The sequence below is a fragment of the Solanum tuberosum genome, unplaced genomic scaffold (assembly GCF_000226075.1).
Source record: "Solanum tuberosum cultivar DM 1-3 516 R44 unplaced genomic scaffold, SolTub_3.0 scf00736, whole genome shotgun sequence".
Classification (NCBI taxonomy): Eukaryota; Viridiplantae; Streptophyta; class Magnoliopsida; order Solanales; family Solanaceae; genus Solanum; species Solanum tuberosum.
This window is the reverse complement of record NW_006239661.1, coordinates 78055-99828: the sequence shown is the minus strand read 5'-3', so window position 1 is coordinate 99828 and position 21774 is coordinate 78055. Positions and strand designations below refer to the sequence as shown.

Sequence of the window (21774 nt, the reverse complement as noted above, 5' to 3'; positions counted from 1 at the left end):
GGGGGTGGTTTGAGGGTAGGGACAAAATAAATTGATATTTTCAACAAAAAAATAATTGTAATTTGAAGTTGGAAGAGAGTTTTGGAAAATGTTTTCCTTTAGTTTAGAAGGGAAGTCATTTTCCTTAAATTTGAGGAAAATGAGTTGATTTGAAAAACATTTTCCAAAACATTTAGCCCAACCAAACATGAGAAAATTGGAAAACATTTTCCGGAAAATGTTTTTCTTCATACCAAACACACCCGTAGTTAATACACTATAGCTTCCACAACTACTATTCTAGCTTATTTCTGGACAAGGATGTGAAAAGTTATTCTCTATAAAAAAAAATGCTCACAGTATCATTATCACAAATAGGTTACCTGCAAAAATACTCGACTATATCTAGCTTATTAAAGTTATTCTTTGATTTTTGGCTATTAGAAATATGGATAGAGAAAATATTTTTGGATAAGAAACCTAGAACGTTTCTCTTTTATTTTCTTGTGGTTGACTCGACAAATAACACATTAATTGACTTGCTGAAGTTAGAGATTCTTTAGTTCTCGTACAATTATTCGTTTGAAGATAGTTCACGGTTTAATTTGTCAAGATATAATTATATTAAACGAATTAATAAAAAATTTCTTACAGAATATAATGGAGCATGTTGTGAATCCTGGACCGACTGATCGTACACTTCTTCTCTCTCAACATGAGCATAAATCAGAATTGTTATGGAAAGGTGAGATATCATTTAGTAGCCTTATGAGGACGGTGCGCATGAATGATGCTTGAAATTTATTTCGTTTGCATCAATCTCATGGACGTGTTGAGGAGATCTTACGTAGGTCAGGACTGTATGATGTAGTTTGTGTGGGCAGGATGCAGTATGACCGTGCCCTTGTTACAGCTATGGTTGAGCGTTGGAGGCCAGAGACTCATTGCTTCCACTTACCTTTTGGTGAGGTCAAGATTACATTACAGGATGTGCAAGTCTTGCTTGGTTTGCGCATCGATGGTGATGTTGTGTACATGCAGGATGTTGCACAGAGGATTCGTCCATGGCGTACTTTATTAGAGACACTCACAGGATGCGCCATAGCACCTGCTGATATGGATGGTGCGAGCTGGGTGAGGATACATAGCATTACTGGCTACTTGCGAGATCAGTTACAAGTAGATCCGATAAGAGATGCTACTCCAGTGGAGCGAGTTGAGAAAATTTCTAGACTTTACATGCTTGTTATATTGGGGGGGCATCTTATTTCCGAACACGTCGGGGTACCTTATTAGCTTATAATACTTGGCGTTCCTAGATCCCATCCACGACGTAGGTAAGTACAGTTGGGGCAGTGCAGTGTTGGCCTACTTGTACCGAGCACTTTGTCGGGCATCTATCAGTAATGTGGTTGACATTTGCAGATTTGTTCCTCTCCTTCAGGTAACTTTACTAAAGTTTTAAAATACATTCAAATACAAAGAATCTTTTTAACATTACATTGTACAAGAATATTTTTCTATATTCAATTTTTTAAAATATTTAAATTACATACAAATAGTTTCTAAAAATTATTAAAAATAGATATATGTAATTGTTAATTTTTTTGTTAATGATGATAGTTTAATTATTTTGTTTGTCAGATTAAGGTTTGGTGTTGGGAGAGGATCTTACCTGTACAACCATCAGCTCCTCCGCCGTATGATGGTGACGTATTACTTCCATATTCTAGGCGATGGCGCGTGAAATTGATAAGGATACTGAGTCACATCATGTTCTTATCCCGATTAGAGACCAGCTAGACCGCATGACAATGAATCAGGTACATCAAATAATTTTTGCAACTCTTTACTAGTTTTTTTTTAAAATATATATAAATAACATATAAATGTAAATTATATAAAAGTAAATCAATAATAATTTTATTTATATACTAAGCGATTAATGTTGCTTTTATCTAATTGTTATATTTTAAAAATAGTTTTGATGGACACCGTATAATGAGATTTTACATACATTGCTTCGTTGTTGTACGGTCGATGAGCCTTTATGGATGGCATGCGTGCCTATGCTTTGCCTAGAGATTGTTGAGGTGCACGCACCTGATAGAGTGATGCGTCAGTTTGGTCGTCCCCAACATGTACCTACGATTCCTAGTTGGGGAACCAACCACCACGTGCATGATCAGCGTAGGAGGCTTAGACCAGAGGTTCTTGAAATGTTGGATAAATATTTTCGTGATTAGGGTAATCGACATCAGAGTTTAGCGGTTGAGGTAGATGATGGTACTAGCGGGGCAGGGTATAAATTGTGGTACATGCGGTATAGAAGGTTGATTATAGTTAAGTCTGCATTAGAGGTTGATGTATCGTCAGGCTTTGTTCATTCCGCTGGTACTAGCATTGCGATATCTAGAGGACTATTTAAGCTGCACAATCTTGCATTACAGTGGCAGAAAGACACAACCTCAGCTTCACATGGTGACGAGGTATCTCAGATTGTTAGGGATACATTGCTTGAGGCCAGAATACAATTTAGAGAGCTATTTTTTGAACTTAGGTTGATTTGGCTTTTTGTCTTAATAATGAAGTCTTGGTTCTGATTCTATGATCCAAAATAAAGAGTGAAGCATACGAATATATAGTGTTAGTATGCTTGGATTTATTGTTGTATTGTTGGATCTCTTTAAAGATGGATCTCTTTATTTTTGTCAATTAATTTTCAATTTCTAGTATCTAACTTTCTATTTGCAGACCACTTTGTCACCACTCTCGTCTCCAGACGTTACTTTCATTATGTCAGTGGTTGATATGCCTCAAACACCCGGAAGAAAAAAAGTTGTTAAAAGAATTGTAAAGAATGTGAACATAAAGGATCTTCTGGCAAAAAAGAGGAAGAGGGGCAATGAAGATGAGGATGGATATACGGGACTTAGACCGCGAGATGTTCTACGGATTTCAAGAAAGGGTTGTGGAACATAATATTATTATTTTTGTGTATGTATTTTTTTTGAGGGTGAATAGTATTATTATTTTAATTATATATAGTTATTATTTTGTGTATGTATTTTATTTTATTTTAAAGTGAAGGAAAAAATTTGAAAATATAAACATGACTCGAGGATGATCAAAAATACGAATAAAAAGTTGCATAGAAATTGATACAAGAATAAATTATCACAATTAAACATCTTTCTTTAGCTACTACCACCATATGGGGCGTTTCGAGCTCGTGAAGGACAGTTGCGTCTATCATGGCCTATTTGTTTGCACGTTGAACATTTGCGAGTGAGTGTACTTGCGGGACCATCCATTTCATTATGTATACGGGTGATTTTATTTACGCCTACCGAGTGAATTGAATTGTCCAGAGTAGGCTTTTTTATAGCTACGCACGTTGAATTCTAGTGTCATATGCTCCCATGCTTGATACCCAATTCGGTCAAATCCCTTTATTGCATGAGAACACAGAATGTGGTATGATTGCCATTTACCACATTGACATTTTTCTTGTGATGCATTTACAATGTGCTTATTACCACCACAACCATGATGTAGATGTGTCTACACCTCAAATATGTTTTCCCTTGTTGGTGATAGTTGATAAGTGTGTGACGCTATGACATTTTTCGATTGTCCTCAAAAATATTGAATGGTTTAGGCATCCATTGTTGCTTTTGTTGTACTAGCTAATTGACAAATTTTGATCTTGTAACAAATCGGTTCACAATCTGATTGTAAGTGAGTCATACCATTGCAGTAATTGGCAGGCCCCTGGCTGACTTAAGAAGATCATTGAATGACTCGAAACTGTTTGTTGTCACATGCCCCATCTCCTACCTCCATCCCTGTGCAATGTCCATTTGTCAAGATCGTTCTTCATTAACCACACATACGCTTCCGGGTTAATCTCCTTGATCATCTCCATTTTTTCCAAAAAAAAATTCTCCTAACAGTGATTTGCAGCAGCCCATAAAAGGTTGTTTAAAGTGACATTTTTGAATATTTTTGGAAAATTGGCCTTCAAATGTCTTAAACAAAAACGATGGAACCCAAATGGGACCTGCCAATTGGAAGAATTATACACGAATGAGAGTATTCCGTGATGCCTATCTGAAATCAATGCCACACCTCTACGACCCTTGACAACGTGCAAGTGCAAATGATCCAAAAATAAACTCCATGTCTTCATGCTCTCATTCACAACTATTGCAAATGCCAAAGGTAATATTGATCTGTTACTATATGTTACAATCGCAATCAACAACTTGATATCATATTTTCCATAGACATGTGTTCCATCGATCGTTATAATAGGATGACAAAACACAAATCCATCAATGCATGGTTTAAAAGTCCAGAACACATAGTTGAATACATCTTCAATGACATCGACACGCCGCTCTATTTTCCATTCAACTATTGTTTCGGGATTGAAGTGTTTCAAAGCTTCCATGAAGCTCGGCAACTCGGCAAAAGAACCCTCCCAAGTACCATAGACTTTTTCAAAAGCACGCTTGCGACCAAGATATGCTTTTCTTCTGCTTATGGAAATGCCATATGCTTAAGAACAGCGGTTTGACAGTCTTTGATTGGAAACCTGTAAAGCAAAAATAATATTAATTATCAAATAAAAATGAATATTTTCTTATTAAAGAAAAATCATCTAAGGATAAAATAGTACCTTGGCGTTTTTTCTATATCAACACGGAGGACGTTAGCAATTATCTCAACATCCAGGTTGAAATGTCCATCGCGGCACATACCCATATCACATATATGTTCTTTAATGTATCTTCCAACTTTCCACATGTTAGTATGTTTATCATTAAAAGAAGTTAGCCTAAATCGACATCCTTGTTCTACACGCCTGCAAACAAGACGCCATGATTTCTTTGTCGATTTAATAACAATGTACTCTCTCGCTATCTTTAAATGTAGAAGCTTAACTGCTCTTTGCAACTGTTTTTTTGAATTGAACAACATGCCTTTTTCAATATAAATAACACCATTCATGAAATCTTTCGGTTCACCCCACGTACGTTGTGATGTATATTCATCATGTGTATCGCCAAGGATATCTGGACTATCTTGGAGATGATCCAGATAAGAATTTCATGATTATGAAACGGACTCATGGACATTGGTCTTGGCGACCGATTGGGCATTAAAAAATCATCATCACTAGATGATGCCTCAAATGAAACATTATCTCCTGATTCCTCGGCATTAGGAAAATCATCACTATCACTAGCTGAAGGTGAGCCGTAATTTGGAAGGTCACGATCATCGATATTCACAAGATCAATGGGCTCATCTTGTGTGATATTTTCCCTATATATGTAAAAGAGTATAAATATTTGTCTCATGCAATTAACTTACTTAAATAAAAAATCAAGTGTTGGACATATCGACAATCATCTGCATCAAAAGTAGGCGAGACATGAAAATTTGAGGATGTCCCAACATTTTCCGTCATTTCAAAGTGTAAGGACTGACCAAAATAATTATCTAGTCCATAACTTGGAGCAATATTCCTATCTTGCTGAGGTAAACCGCTACAAAATATATAATAATAATAAGAAGAAGAGAAGAAGAAGAATAAACCATATAAATTAATAAATAATTGACAAAATCAACAAATAATAATCGAAATATAATTATTGAGCATTACCAGTCACTTTCATTGATAGTTTCGTTCAAATCAAAATCATATCGACCGGTAAGAATATTTTGATAATGAATCATGTTAGAAAAATCAGTAGATTGAGTTATTGAAAATCCATCAACGCTATTACGATTTTCTAATCGGGGATGGACATCGACCGATAAAGGAGAACGTTGTTGACTAGTCTTAGGCTCCTTCCTAACATAGATTTCAAGTATTGTTAACTTGATTTGATCTATGTAGTCATTTGGAACCCGCAAAAAAGTCGGTCAACGATTCGTCATTATAGATAATCCACTCTCCAAAATTTACTTGTCCTTGTCATAAAAATGAAGTAGGGTATTTTCCGACTATAATCAAATTATAATCAGTACTATTTATACCCATTCTTTTATAAATTGATGAAAGAAATTTATGATATCGGACATTAATTGAATATTTAGCATTGTGTTTGGGAGGACAATTATAATAAATGGTATGTCCGTCATGTATAATTTCGCCATCCCAATAAATCGAAACTCTAACTTTTGGTTTAGAAGACATTTTTTTTAAAAATTGAAATGAACAAATATAGAAGACTTTATGTTGTAGGTGCTATCAACTATGTTTGAACGTCCTTAAATAGAGATTGGAGGATTTTTCAGAATAAAAAATAAAATACATAATGTAATAATTTTTTCCGTTTTTATGATATGTCAAATCAATATAATTGTATGACAAACACTGCAAAAGCGTCATAAAGAAATAAAAACGTGCAAAATATTCCTCTTTGTAAAGCAGAATTTTTTCTTCCACTTTATAAAGTGTAAGAAAAAGTTTCACTTTACAAAGTGTAAGAAAAACTTACACTTTATAAAGTGTAAGAAATAGTTCCATTTTATAAAGTGTAGAAAATAGTTTCGTTATTTATTAAAATATACACGTTATGAGACTAACGAAAAACATTTAGAATATTAGATAAAGTGAAATTTTTTTTTCCACTAAGCCTATTTTAATTACTTACTAAAATAATGACTTATTTTGGTCACTTTTATGTTTTTGTGGCTTATTCAGGTTCCCAATAAACTATTGTCAACTTTCTTACGCCTGAATTTTAAAATAATAATTACTTTGTTTTTTTTTTTTTTTTTTGAATTGAACTAACTATTCCCACCGATCCAAAATAATTAATATTTCACATAGATAAGAAGGTATTTAATTCCTCCTTCTTTTTTTTCAAATTTACCTCGGAGACATTCTCATATCCCCTTGATAATTATGTAGACATTCTCATATCCCCTTAATAGTGAGATTAAAGAAAATCACAATTAAGGGTATTTTAGCCTAAAGTCCTCTTGATATTTTTATGAATAAGTAAATTTCTCAATCCATGTGTCCAAATCTAAAATATCAAATATTATCGACCAATGTTTAACAGAAGAAAATCAACTGCATTTCAAACAGAAATAATGATAAAAGTATCACTCTATGTTAATAAAAATATCTTTGGGTTAAGTTTAATTAATTGGTATCAAAGTTTAATCATTCTACTATTTCTACGTGACAAATAGACCCCATTTGTTATTTTTACCGGTAGCTTCAAAAGTCACATGCACAAAAGAATAAAGTCTAACTTTCGGGGCAGTAAATATTTGATTGATATATGTGACACACGGTTAATTTTCAAATTCACTCATTGATGGTAACAAGTCACGTGGAATTTAGACCAAGGAAGAAGTTGTTATTGGAGTTAATACTGGGCACGGGACCGGAATGAATTGGTACCGGATTAGATCGGGATGGTTTGACCGGGTTGTTGATCAGTACCGGATTAAACCGGACCAGAATTATTGGGATAAAAATTTCGTTCCGTCCCGTCTCACTATATACCGGGATAGAAATTGGAACGGGATGGGATAAACGGGACGGCACACATAGTTATTTCAAAAAATAATAATATTTTGAGTTATTTTAAATTATGAAAATATGAATGTTTTTTAATTTTTCTAAGTTTAATAGTTTACAAAGTATTTAAGTTTTGAAATTTATAATGTTTATTTGTAATTTTACTTAAATTTATTTTAAAGATATTTTTTTAAAAATATTACTTATAAGTTTGTAAGTTCAGTTTAATAAAGTCATTTTTTCTTAAGTTTTTGAGTTTATGTTTTAAGTTTTCAAGATTTGAATCTTTTGAAGTTTATAAGTTATATGTTATAACTTATAACTTATAACTTGTAATTTAAATAACTTAAGTTTGTAATTTGTTAAACTTATAAATTTTAAAGTTTTTTGGTTTATATTATTTGAAGTTAATGAATTAAGTTTGTAATTTTAAAAAATTAAATAAACAAAAAAGAAATGCTAATAAAAGTATAAAACAATAACAAAAATTTAAAAACCCAATTCAATTTCACGGACCAAATCGGATCGGAATCGGGATGAACCGGTATCGATATACCAATACCAAATGATGATATTGTTCCGTTCCGAATATCGATTCAATGTATCACATTCCGTCCCCAATACTACCAGACTGAAACGGACCAAACAGTAAACGAAACGAACCAAAACGATCTCGATACAACCCGGTCCGGTGCCAGCAATTGGAGTGTGTGAAATGAAGTGTCAATATCTCATATTGATAGTTTAAAAAAAAGTCATAACTAAGCTATTTATAGTGTGAGACTTTTGAAAGAAGAAATAAGACAGACGAGATCCAAAACCAATAATACTATATTATATTAAAATTAACTTATAGTAGTGCTTCTATATTATTTCTAAGCATAAATTTAATTACGAAAGACTTGAAATTTCTATATTCAAATTTATAGAAAAAAATACATAATTTAATCTTTGTACTCTGAATTGTCGCACCTAAAATGAGACGGAAAGAGTAACAAAATTTGCCATTTTCTGGAACCTTTTACCAGGTCCACTTAATTAATAGGTCTATGAACACAATGGCAAATTAAAGTCTTGACTAGATACCTTAATGTGGATCGAGCTACTTCTTAATGGCCACTTTCATGGTTATTGCCATTTGTTTATGATGATACGACAAAGTCCACACAGCCACAATATTGTACCATTCACCTTCTAGAATTATTTTCATTCAATATTAATCACGTCACATCTAATTATGCTATTTGAACAAAGTGAGGGAAAAAAAATATAGAGGCGAATTTAGGATATATAGTGTGAGACGTTTTTGAAAATCTAAAATTCCCTAGTTAATAGTTGTATAATATGAGATACACAAAAAATAGAGAATATTTATAGAAATTTAGTATATCTATATAGGGATAGGATATGTATACACTTGATCACCCATAAAAAATCTTAATAAAAATTATTGAATTCATGTGAATCTGTAATCTACCATAATAATTGTTTTGCCTAATAATAAATTGCTGATAGCATCAATGCAGACTAGTAGCATACACACGATTTTTAAGGGTGAATATCTCATTTATTGTCATAATCCTAGTAAAGATGAATTTAGGTATGAGATTATGGTACCTATATATAAAACTTTACTTTCTATACCAAATTAATTAACATTTACTTCGTATTATTCTTAAAGAAATATCGACTGATAATATCACATTTTTTGGGGCTAAATATCTCTTTTACTGTCATAATCCTAAGTAAAGATGAATTTAGCTATGGGATTATGGTACCTATAAATAAAACTTTACTTTCTATACCAAATTAATTAACATTTACTTCGTATTATTCTTAAAGAAATATCGACTGATAATATCACATTTTTTGGGGCTAAATATCTCTTTTACTGTCATAATCCTAAGTAAAGATGAATTTAGCTATGGGATTATGGTACCTATAAATAAAACTTTACTTTCTATACCAAATTAATTAACATTTACTTCGTATTATTTTTAAAGAAATATCTACCGATTACATTTACTTCTTTAATACAACAAAATAATTATTTAGTGTTTTTTCAAGAAATAGTATATGTAAACACGTTTCTAACTTATAGAAGAATTTTGTTTTACTATTCCACTTTAATATATGTATCGATCAATAATATTCAACTCCAATATATTCAAATTAATACGCTTTAGATTAAGCATATATAGTTTTTCAATTTTTTTTCAAATGTTTTTTCAACTTAATAACTTCTATTTCTTTTTTTAACTCCAATATTTAATTTTTTTCAACTTAATAGCTTCTATTTTTTTTTTTTTTCAGGTGTTGGTATAAGACTCTATTCTCATACTAACAATCTCTTCCTTGAACTAAGTTTTATATAATGAACTTAGGAACTAATTTAAAAATTAATTGTGTATCATCCACATCAGTCGAGTATTTAAGATCACTAAAGCTACGTAAGCATCTTTGAAGTTTTGGATAATTATAACAAACTTAATTGTAGATAGGCAAAGATATTAAGTCGAGTCTTACGTCTCCATACTTGTTTCATTAAATCATTGAGTACAATATTAATCGTTCTGTTAACACAAGTCAAAAATATTTTTAATATGAGTTTGGGCCAAGTTCACATTATTTTCCTCGAAATATCTTATATGTATCATTAACAATATTCTTATATTATGCCTTCTTTCTTGTCTATAATGAAACTTTATTCGCACGCCAAGAGATTTTTCTAAGAATTGAGAAGTTAACCCGTTTTCCTAGCTTTTGCAAAATAAGTGTTTGATTGACCAGTTCTGTCAATAAATAAATAACTTTTTTAAATTTGCGAATTTTTTATGAAAAAAAAAACTGAAAAGCTCATAATTTTTTTTTTGTAGAAAATAATATTATTGTCCTATATGGACTGGATTTTGGTTGTTAAATGTTCCTAGCTAGTACAAACACTACAGAATTTAAACATATTAAATGACGATTGACAATTCAAGAAGATTAACAAAATTAAGGACTAGAATATATGTTCACCCAATCAATTTCAAAGTTACTAAATTTGACTATTAATTAGAATAATAATAAATCAACTACAGTTCAATTTGAATTACCTGGATAATATGAATCAGTTGATTCCATTCTGCTCTATTTGGGCCCACTTCTCATTCGGATAAGAGTCGAGTCTCAGGTCCACAGTTAAGATTAGGTCTCGGTTCTCGAGTTTTGGTCCTGGTTGAGATCAGATCCCAAGTCAGGATTGAGGCTCAGGTCTTGGGTTAAGGTTAGGATTGGGTCTTGAGTCTCGGGGCTCAAGTCGATCTTGAGATCGGGTCAAAATGCAAACGGACCTTCGGAGGTTGGTTTTTTTAATAAATAATAGCAAGAAATTACCTCCTTGAGTCGAGGCTCAGTTCCTAGAATTCAAGTCGGGTCTCGAGTCTCATATCTTGAATGGGGGGTTGAGGCTCGGTTTTGGATTCTCGGGTCAAGATCAGTCAAAAGAATTGAATTTAATCGGGTGAGTTATGATCCAATCAGTTTCAATCTAAGTAGTTCTTGGTCGATTTTAGCCCAACTATTTATTTACTTGAGTTATTTCGACTTACTAAATTTCAATTCAATCTATCCCATTATTTACAAGAAATATTATCTCTATCTTCACAAGATAAGAATAAGATAACGTATATATTATCCTCTTTAATTCTTTATACCCCACTTGTGAGATTACATTGAAATCTTTTTATTTTTTGCCAAATATTAGGAAAACAATTTTATGGTTGATCAAGTTTCCAAAAAGTGCTTCCACATAGAATTTAATTACTCATTTTTTAGCTTCTAAGAAAAAACTTCTTCTACTAGTCAAAAACATTTTCATTTTTAAAAAAAATGTCTAACATCTCGGCTCTCTAAAATAAATATTTGTAATTATTATGTATTTAGTTCTCTTACATGAGATGAGGGCTATTCCCCACTCAATGGCATAACACTTTTCTTTCGTCCATTATCATTTACCGTCCATCTAGATGCGGCGCCTTTTTCATTATCATCAACCGCCCTTTTTTTTTTGAAAAAAAAAAAGTATTTTTAACTTGTTATAAGCTTTGACAAAATAGTGAAACAAGAGAGAGTTTCAAAGTGATTATCAGGACAACTCATTTTATGATAGTAACATTCGTTTAAATTTCAAAGGAGAAACGGTATGATTTGGTCATGAGTACTTTTATAATCACATCATCTAGAAGTTAATTTATTTGTGAGAGAATAGTACTACTATATATACTTTGATTTATTTATTTTTAGCTTAGTCCTAGTCTACTAGGAGATACACCCTTGAACATTATAGTCTGATACTTTTTTTTAAAAACCCCATCGTTGATATAACATAAAAATGTTACTGAATTATGAGAAATTATCTAGTAAAGTCATGAAACTTTATTTAGTATTAATAAAATCAATCAACTTAATATTTTTATCTTTAAAAAATCATTCAACTACAATTATCATTAAAACAAATTTAACATAACAAATTAAAATTTATTTTTTTATATCAATATAATCATGAACCACATAAATAAATATTTTAATATGCCACTGAACTAGGAAAATAGTCTAAAATCAGTTCTCATAGTTCAACTATATAAATATTGTCAGATTTTCTTTTAAGTTTGAAAGGGCTTCGGACATCGTGTGGGAAATCAAAAAAAAGGGAAAAATTGTATAAAATAGCAAATTATTAATTCAAATTAAATGTTATAACCACAGACGTTTGATTTTATTGTAACCCGTAGCAAACAGTTGCCCTTCGTCTCTCTCCCCAGATTTTTCGCTCGCCACTCTCCATTTCTCGCTCGTCAGTCTCTCCTTCGCCTCTCTCCCTTTATACAAACATAAATGTATAAAATGCGTTTGTATTTGTATAAAGCAAGAGAAAACTGTATATACAAATACATATATTTTCGTCTTATACACTTATAATTATACAAATACAGATCTTCCCTTGCCCAGTTCTCTTTTGTCTTTCTCTCTTTCTGACTTTATACAAACACAGATTATACAAATTACAATGTATAATTGTTGTATAAAGCGAGAGAGAGAGAGAGAGATATTTTGATATACAAATGTTTTATTTCAATTCAATTGTATACAAATTCAAATTTTATGCAGATATACAAACACAATCATTGATACATATACATAGTAATTACATATATACAATTATCTAACCGATATACATATACAATTGTTGCTCGTTTATACAAACGAGAGGACTACCAGCGATTTTATACAAATATAATGCTCCTGCCAGCGATTTATACAATCTGATGCTCCATAGCAAACATAAAGTCCATAGCAAACATAAAATTTGTTATAGAGCGCAATTATGCAAACTATAGTTATAACATACAAATATGATTTTTATTTTTGCTAAACCTAAAATTTACTAAAAAACAAAACTATATAAAAATTGACCAACATGGGTTGTGGTGCACTGGTGGAAGTGTTTCACCCTTAACCAGAGGTCAGCGGCGGCTCTTGCATACAAAATTTGAGGCATATGCCTTAGGCCCCCAATTTTGGGGGGCCTCAAATTCTTACCAAAAATAATTTTTTTTACATAAAATTATATTATTTTGTTCTCCTTAACTCCATTCAAATAGTAAAAATCAATTATTTTTCGTTAACACTCATATTATTTATTTGTTTGAACTATTTTTCTCCAAATCTTTGATAAGGTAGAGTAATAGTCTGTCAAAAATATGAATCAATAGTCGAAAAGTGTTGAACAAAGTAAATTACAATTTTTTTATTTCTTCTTAAATTTTCAAGCAATGCAACAAACATATTAAAGTAGGATATACCAAGTTATCAATTTCTTGAATCAAATTATTTGATTTTAACTCTTGTTTTTATTTAAAGTTTGTCAACTTATTACTAAGAATTATGTTAACAATTCATATAGTAATAGCCCTAGTAAAAGAGTGTTTTCTAATGTTGAGTTGATAAAATCTTACCTAAAACTAATAATAATAAAAAAGATATTTGAAGAAATCATCTATAAAGAAATTTTAAGCAAAAAATTACATCTAAAGAGTTAGAAAAATAATTTTTAAATAAATACATATGAAGTTTATTTAGATTTTAGGCCTCTAATTGAAATCTAAAAGTTAGAAAAATAATTTTTAAATAAATATATATGAAGTTTATTAAATTTTAGGCCTCTAATTGAAATTTCACTTTAGGCCTCTAATTACTTTGAGCCGCCCCTGTCAGAGGTCTCAGGTTCGAGCCCTGAATATAAGAGAAAATCTTGTTGGGAGCTCCAATGTAGGCTCCAGACACCGGATGAGAAACCAAAAAAAAAAAAACTATATAAAAATTGTTAAAATTTCTAAACGAGAATCTTAGTAGTTCATTCATATGAAAATAATATAATATTGCGTGTAAGCAGGGTCGGGGCACGGCACCGTCACTAGTCGTCCAAATAACTTTGTCCAGTTGTGTACGCCCCTTGGAGTCAACACCTACAATCTATTTGTTCAAGTCTAGCCGCAATTGACTCATGACCAAACGCCTCAACATGGACCAAGTCTTCACCATTTCCAAATTCTCGAAATTCGTGATAGAGTCAGAAATTTATAAAAGATTATTATACTTGAAATTTGAACGAATATTCATAGTTATATTAATTGATATTTAGTCTTATGTCCGAAATAACTTGAAGAATAAGTAACTTGTTTAAGGGTAAAACATGGGGAAAAATATGTTTTCTCTCTTGATATAGTAAACTGAAGGGAGTATATATAACTTCAAAAGGATTAGTTTTACCCTATTTACAAAAATGGAGGTATAAGCCTAAATACGAATTTGACCGAACAAACAACTTTATTAAAACTATACAAAATTTTAAATTTAGAACTCTGTATTCGAAATGCGTTGAAATTTCGATAATGCGGCCGCTAGTTATTTGCACAGTATGTAATATTTTTAGCAAATGAAATTCTAACCAACCCTTTTGTGCAACTTACCTCCATCCCATTATCCTCATCTTATATTAAACCAAACTTTATTCTTATTCTTATTATATAACCTAAGAACAAGTCAAGTTATAAATGCAAGTCTTTTTTTCCACCTAAACACCTATTTTTCTTTCAAACTTTACAAGTTAGCTAGCCTTTTTTTTTCATTCAACAATGGCAACCAATATTCCTCAAAAACTTCATTTTGTGTTAATTCCATTACTAGCACAAGGCCATATGATTCCCATGATAGACATGGCTAGGCTATTCGCGGAGAGCGGTGTGAAGGTTAGTTTAGTTACTACACCACATAACGCGTCAAGATTCGCAACTATTATCAATCGGGCAAAAGAAATTGGGCTAGATATCGAACTTATTCAAATCCCATTTCCTAGTGAAGAAGTTGGTTTACCTATCGGTTGTGAAAATCTTGATAGTGTCCCTTCACGTGACCTTATAAGAAATTTTTATACAGCACTAAATATGTTACAAATTCCATTGGAGAATTTTTTGCAAGACCAAAATACCCCTCCAAGTTGTATAATTTCAGATAAGTGTCTCTCATGGACATCCCAAACAGCTCGAAAATTCCATGTTCCAAGGCTTGTTTTCCATGGGATGTGTTGTTTTTCTTTGTTAAGTTCACATAATTTGATGCTTCATAGGCCTTATTTGAAGGTTAAATCGGATATGGAACGTTTTGTTGTGCCAGGACTTCCCCTAAGGGTTGAAATAGCAAAAAATCAACTTCCGGGGTCTTTTGTGCAATTACCGGACTTGGATGATATTCGAGGTCAGATGCAAGAAGCTGAATCAAGTGCTTATGGAGTTGTGGTTAATAGTTTTGCAGAATTGGAGCATGGATGTGTTGAGGAATATGAAAAAGCTATTAATAAGAAGGTATGGTGCATTGGACCAGTTTCACTTTGTAATAAAAATGTTATGGATATGTACCAAAGGGGGAATAAACCATCAATTGATGACAAACAATGTTTAAAATGGCTCGATACGATGAAAAATAAGTCCGTTCTTTATTGTTGTCTTGGTAGTCAATGCAGGTTAATCGCATCGCAATTGATAGAAATTGGGCTAGGTTTAGAAGCATCAAAACGGCCGTTTATTTGGGTAATAAAGACCGCAGATCAAAATTTTCTTGAATTGGAGAAATGGTTGTTGGACACGAAGTACGAGGAGAGAATCAAAGGGAGGGGACTTGTGATTAAGGGTTGGGCCCCTCAAGTTCTTATATTGTCACATCCAGCCATAAAGGGGTTTCTGACTCATTGTGGTTGGAACTCGACAATAGAAGGGGTGAGTTGTGGTGTGCCTATGATCACATGGCCTATGTTTGCGGAACAATTCTTCAATGAGAAGCTAATTGTTGAAGTTTTGAGGATTGGAGTTGAAGTTGGAGTTAAATTTCCGGTTAGATGGGGAGAAGAAGAGAAAGTTGGAGTACTTGTTTGCAAGGAACAAGTTGCGAATGCTATAGAGGAACTAATGGATGGAGGAGAGGAAGGAGAAAAGAGAAGAATTCGATCTAAAGAACTTGGGACGGTAGCAAGAATGACCATGGAAGAAAATGGAACTTCTCGACTCAACATATTGAACCTCATACAAGACATCTTAAACCAATCGTTAAGTGCTCAATTAGTTTAAAATTTAAGTTACATTAATTCGCTGACAGTATAAATAATTTTATACTATTAGCATATTTAACTTGTTATCATACATTTATTTTCCAAATTATAGAGTATGTCGTGCATCTTTTATTTGAAGAGAACTATTGTTTGTTGTAGGTGAATTTAAGTGCATACATAAGAATAAAACTTTAATTTTTCCCTTTCATTTGTGGTATTCTATAGGGAAATTGTGATATCAGCTTAGTAGTTTCTATGATTTTCTCTATCCATGAACATTTATTTTATCTTTTTCCGAACAATATTTTCCTCCCCTATAAATTGAAAATGTTACATTAGACACTAAAAAGAGAGAAAAAATTATTACGAAATTCGGCGATAAATAATTCATATCTAACTAAATATTTAAACTATTTGTCACTGATTCATTATCAAATAGGATAAGCGATGGATTTTTGTCGTAAATATGACAGAAATTGTCTATCCTTAATTTTTTTTAATCGTGAGATATTCTATTGTTCTATGTAAAATAATTTTCTTCAACTATCCTTTGTCAATGTTCTTGCTATTGTTATTATTAAATATAATATATAAAATTTATATAATTATTATAATAAAAAGTTCTTTTCGTAGGAATTTGATTGAAGTCATTGGGCATGCGTACATGAATTTTATAATAAATATGCAATATGTAGAGAGAAAATTAATTAATAAAGATGTTGATATTAAAATAATAAAGTCTATTAAGAATCTTTAAGAGTTGATTATTTCTAATAAATATATAATGAACCAAATTATTTATTGTTTAAGAATAGATCTAAACTATTCAAAATATATGATATTATTTTTTGACTAGGCGGTGAAAAACTGTGATCACTACAAATTGAAATAATTTCAAAGAAGCTCACGGGTCATGTTTTTTTCCCTTTAAAATAGAGTTAAACTATTTATTTTAGATTTTGTATATTTCTTTAAAAAAATAATTAATATGATTATTTTATCACTATGCTTGTATTGATTGATGTATTATTTTAGATCTTGAGAAATACTTTGGAGAATAAGTAATTAATATTGATGATAAAATAAAATATATAACATCTTTTCTTGATATGTTAAAAATGATAAGTAAAAGTAAAAATTTAATTTTGAACAAATAAAAATGAACATAGACGGCCTTAAACTTACTTTTTCCTGATATTTTCTTTATAGTTTTTTTATCAGGATATGATATTCAGTAATCGTATTAAAACTCGATTATTACATTTCTTGATGTTGATGTTTGAAAAAGTACGGTTGGATTTGTTTTCTTTCTTGGAAATTTAGTGTTTACATGAAATTCTAGAAACAAATAACCGTGACTTTACCAAGCACGTGTCTTTCATTTTTCGTTTGTCGTATCTTATTCCTCGATGAAACAAAGATTTTAGATTTATGTTAATTGAAGTACTTTTTCACATATTCAAATTATTTGTCATGATTATTAAAATAATTTATTTAAATTATTTATTATTTTAAAAGTTTAAGATAAAATTATTAAATTAGTTTGTTTATCTTTATAAGCTGTAATTGTTCTAAAAACTATAAATATTCTAGTAGATCAAGTAGACAGTTAATGAAAAAAAATTATGGTGTGTTCGGTAGGAAGGAAAATGTGTTCTTACAAGATATTTATTTCATGAAAATAAGTTACGTTTAGTAGGTAAGGAAAAGTTAATATCATAAAATATTCCTATATAAATACAATATATGAGAGGAGGAAGCGAAAGATAGGTGCGGGGTGTGGTGGGGATGAGGGTGAAAAATGATGTGTGTTTAAAGGGTGAAGAGGACACACTTAATGTGAAATAAAAAATGCCATTTTTGGATTTTGTTTTTCTTATTTTCACTAAGAAATTAATCATTTTCCTCACTTTTAAGAAATTTGTTTTCCTATAGAAAATGTTTTAAAAAAATATGCCAAATGAATATGAGAAAAATGAAAAACAATTTTCTTCTTCTGAACACATTCTATATTATATTAAGACATAAATAAAGATAAAATAGATAAATCCAGCTCCTAATTTTTCAAAATATATGAAATTAATTTAAGCATTCTATTACCGATGAAAATTTTATAATTATAAGTATAATTATTTCTACCAACTACCATTGTCCATTAGTGTGGAAATTTTTTATAATCGCTAAATGACAAGAATCTAAAGGAAAATAAATACATCACGCACACTAACCTTGATGTTGACGAATAAAAACGTAGTATTGTACTCTCCCATTCACTTTTACCTGTCACAATTTGATCAGGCATATCTATTAAGAAAATAATTATTGAAATAAGTGACAAGTAAAAAGTAAACGGATGGAGTATTTATTTTCTTTCTTGAAAAAATTGCATTTTGATCATAGAATTCCATAGGAATTTTGAATGAATAAACTAAAGGAGAATACTTTAATGATATACAATATCAGCAAACTTCAATACAATGTGAGAGAAGATTAAATTAACATTTTAATCTCTTAAATATCGATAAATTTTGTAATTTTTGGTTAAGAATATGTGCATTTGTTTTTATCGCTTTGACCATGTGTAGTCACTTAAAATTTATTAAATATAAATTCATAAAGTGATTCGGATTATATTAAATTCATGAATATATTAGTCCAAATAAATATTATGGATTAATATAATTGAGTTAATTATTTAAATCTAATAATATAGATTTATTTAAAGCTCGCTCCATAAAGCCCATATGACATGTCACTTAAATCTAATTGACCGAAGAGAATCTTATTCCTATCACAACTCCTCTATTTTAAAACTATAAATAGGGGTCCCCATAATTCAAAAAAAGAAGGAAGAATTCTAACAAGAAGCTATAGAAAGCTCATGGATTAAAATCCACATATTTCTCTACAAGTTCAAGAAATCTAACAAGAAGCTAGAGAAAGCTCGTGGATCAAAAGATGCAGATTTTTCTACTAGCTAGAAGTTCAAGAATTCAAGTTCAAGATCAAGTTTAAGATCAAGAACGATCAAGATCAAGTTCAAGTTCAAGAACGATCAAGATCAAGACCGCCGGATTCAAGATCAAGCTCGAAGCCCTTGGATTCAACTAGAAGTCAAGATCACGATAAAGTTCAAGTTCAAGAACGATCAAGATCAAGACCGCCGGTCAAGATCAAGCTCGCAGCCCTTGGATTCAACTAGAAGTCAAGATCAAGATAAAGTTCAAATTTAAGAACGATCAAGATCAAGCTCGAACCCTTGAATTCAACTAGAAGTCAAGATTCAAGATCAAGCTCGAAGTCCTTGGATTCAACTAGAAGTCAAGATCAAGATAAAGTTCAAGTCAAGATCAAGCTCAAGATCAAGATCAAGTTCAAGTTCAAGTTCAAGATCAAGATCAAGATAAAGATAAATCACAAGTTCAAGATCAAGCTCAAGAGCCCTTGAATTGTATTTGAAAAGGCGAATTCAGAGGAATCATAGAGATTGTAACACTCGCACTTTAAATCAATAAAACATTTGTTGCATAATTTTCCGTTCTTGATTATTGTTTTCTCGACGTGAAATTTTATTGTCTACAAATTCTGGCACGCCCAGTGGGACAATCTCTACCTCTCATCTCAACTTTTCAAGTATCAAAGAATATCAAAATGACTTTCACTATAGAAGAACAACTACCAAGCTTGACAAAAGCGATTAAAGGCTTGACAAAGTGTGCACACAAACAAGATGCTATACTTTTGAAGTTAACAAATAAGATGGATAACATGATTGAGAGAAGATCAAGTCAAGCACCTCTGAAGCTTCATAAAATTCAAGACGAAGGAGAGTCTTGCATAAAGCAAACAAAGATCAACGAGATTCATCTCTCCGTTGTTGGTTTGATTCCCATTGATCAATTGAAAGACTTTATCATAGAGGTTCTCGAAGACAAATCTGAGTCTTCATCCAAATTTTCTCCCACATATGCAAAGCCATATACACAAAGGATTGATAAATTGAAAATGCCAAATGGCTATCAACCTCCTAAGCTTCAACATTTTGATGGCAAAGGAAATCCCAAGCAACATATAGCGCACTTTATCGAGACTTGCAATGATGCCGAGACGTATGGTGATTATCTCGTTAAAGAGTTCGTTCGATCTCTCAAAGAAAATGCCTTTGATTGGTACACAGATCTCGAACCTAATTCTATAGATTGTTGGGAGCGGTTAGAGCAAGAGTTTCTCAATCGTTTCTATAGCACGAGACGTGTCATTAGTATGATTGAACTTACAAAGGCTCGTCAAGGTGAAGATGAGCTAGTTGTTGACTTTATCGATCGCTAGAAAAGTCTGAGCCTCAACTGCAAAGATCGCCTTAGTGAAACTTCTAGCATTGAAATGTGCATCCAAGGCATGAATTGGGGTCTTCACTACATTTTGCAAGGATTAAAGCCAAATACATTTGAAGAGTTGGCAACTTGTGCACATGACATGGAATTAAGCATGACTTTAAGAGAAGATCAACGATCTCATTTCTATGAACCTCATGAATATGAAGATATAGAAGAACTACAAAATGGGGGCAAGTTTGCATCTGAAGATGACTTTGAAGAGTCAATGTATATCTAGACGCTCCTTAACGCATGAGCTTAAACTGCAAGTTACAATGCTCCTCATCGCATGAGCCTAAACTACAAGCTAAAATGCTCCTAGAGATACGAGCCTAAACTGTATATCATAAAGCTCTTTAAATTTGAGTTAAATCTTCAAGTTAAAATGCTCCTTGAAACACGAGCTTAAATTGTATATCACAAAGTTCTTCAAATTTGAGTTAAATCTTCAAGTTGAAATGCTCCTTAAGGTACAAGCCTAAACTATATGTCGGCCTGCAAGAATATAAATTGGGTATGGCACACCATAAAAAAAAACTAAAAAAATCATTCACTCTCCCAGAACTACGTTGTGACTTGATCCTCTTAATTGAGGTACGTAGGCGCTTAAAATTATATTCTAAGTTCAGTTGCATGAGTGTCAAAAACTAAATGTTCCCACTTGATATGTCACATGAAAGTTAAAGCTATGAGTAATCTTTCATAAAACTTCATACTTGTACCAAATGGTGGTGACTCAATGGGAGCAAACCCTTGTGAATAAAAATTGTTTCAAGATGAAGTTTTCAAAATCTCCAAGTATGCAAGTTGAAGTCTTTAAATTCTTCAAGTTTGCAAGTTGAAGTCTTCAAATTCTTCAAGCATAGTCTTTGAAAGATAAAATATCTCGACAAGACTTGAAGAAGGGGAATTTGTAGTCACTTAAAATTTATTATATATAAATTTATAAAGTGATTCGGATTATATTAAATTCATGAATATATTAGTCCAAAAAATATTATGGATTAATATAATTGGGTTAGTTATTTAAATCTAATAATATAGATTTATTTAAAGCCCGCTCCATAAAGCCCATATGACATGTCACTTAAATCTGATTGACCGAGGGGAATCTTATTCCTATCACAACTCCTCTATTTTAAACTATAAATAGGGGTCTTCATGATTCAGAAAAAAAAGGAAAAATTCTAAACAAAAAGCTAGAGAAAGCTCGTGGATCAAAA

General features: G+C 31.4%; 2 protein-coding genes across 2 annotated transcripts; one reads left to right on the top strand and one right to left on the bottom strand.

Moving 5' to 3' along the window:
- Positions 1–3928: 3928 nt before the first annotated feature.
- On the bottom strand, positions 3929–5727 carry LOC107058996 (uncharacterized). The gene is made up of 4 exons (XM_015305330.1): positions 5654–5727; positions 5022–5313; positions 4664–4941; positions 3929–4520 (listed from the first exon to the last, which is right to left on the bottom strand). Exons 1-4 carry the CDS (start codon positions 5725–5727, stop codon positions 3929–3931), a joined length of 1236 nt encoding a protein of 411 aa, XP_015160816.1.
- An 8925-nt stretch (positions 5728–14652) lies between these two features.
- LOC102602828 (UDP-glycosyltransferase 73D1) lies at positions 14653–16210 on the top strand. Its single transcript, XM_006367194.2, has one exon. The coding sequence runs from the start codon at positions 14710–14712 to the stop codon at positions 16192–16194; it is 1485 nt and encodes a 494-aa protein (XP_006367256.1). The 5' UTR covers positions 14653–14709; the 3' UTR covers positions 16195–16210.
- Positions 16211–21774: the final 5564 nt, after the last annotated feature.

Bases quoted from the DNA above. Each gene is read 5' to 3' on its own strand.
- LOC107058996 (XM_015305330.1), bottom strand. From the start codon at position 5,727: ATGATTCATTATCAAAATATTCTTACCGGTCGATATGATTTTGATTTG. The intron at 5,314-5,653 runs GTAATGCTCAAT...TTACATATATAG, and splicing joins ACTATCAATGAAAGTGACTG to GGAAAATATCACACAAGATG. The intron at 4,942-5,021 runs GTACGTGGGGTG...TCAAAAAAACAG, and splicing joins TGATGAATATACATCACAAC to TTGCAAAGAGCAGTTAAGCT.
- LOC102602828 (XM_006367194.2), top strand. From the start codon at position 14,710: ATGGCAACCAATATTCCTCAAAAACTTCATTTTGTGTTAATTCCATTA.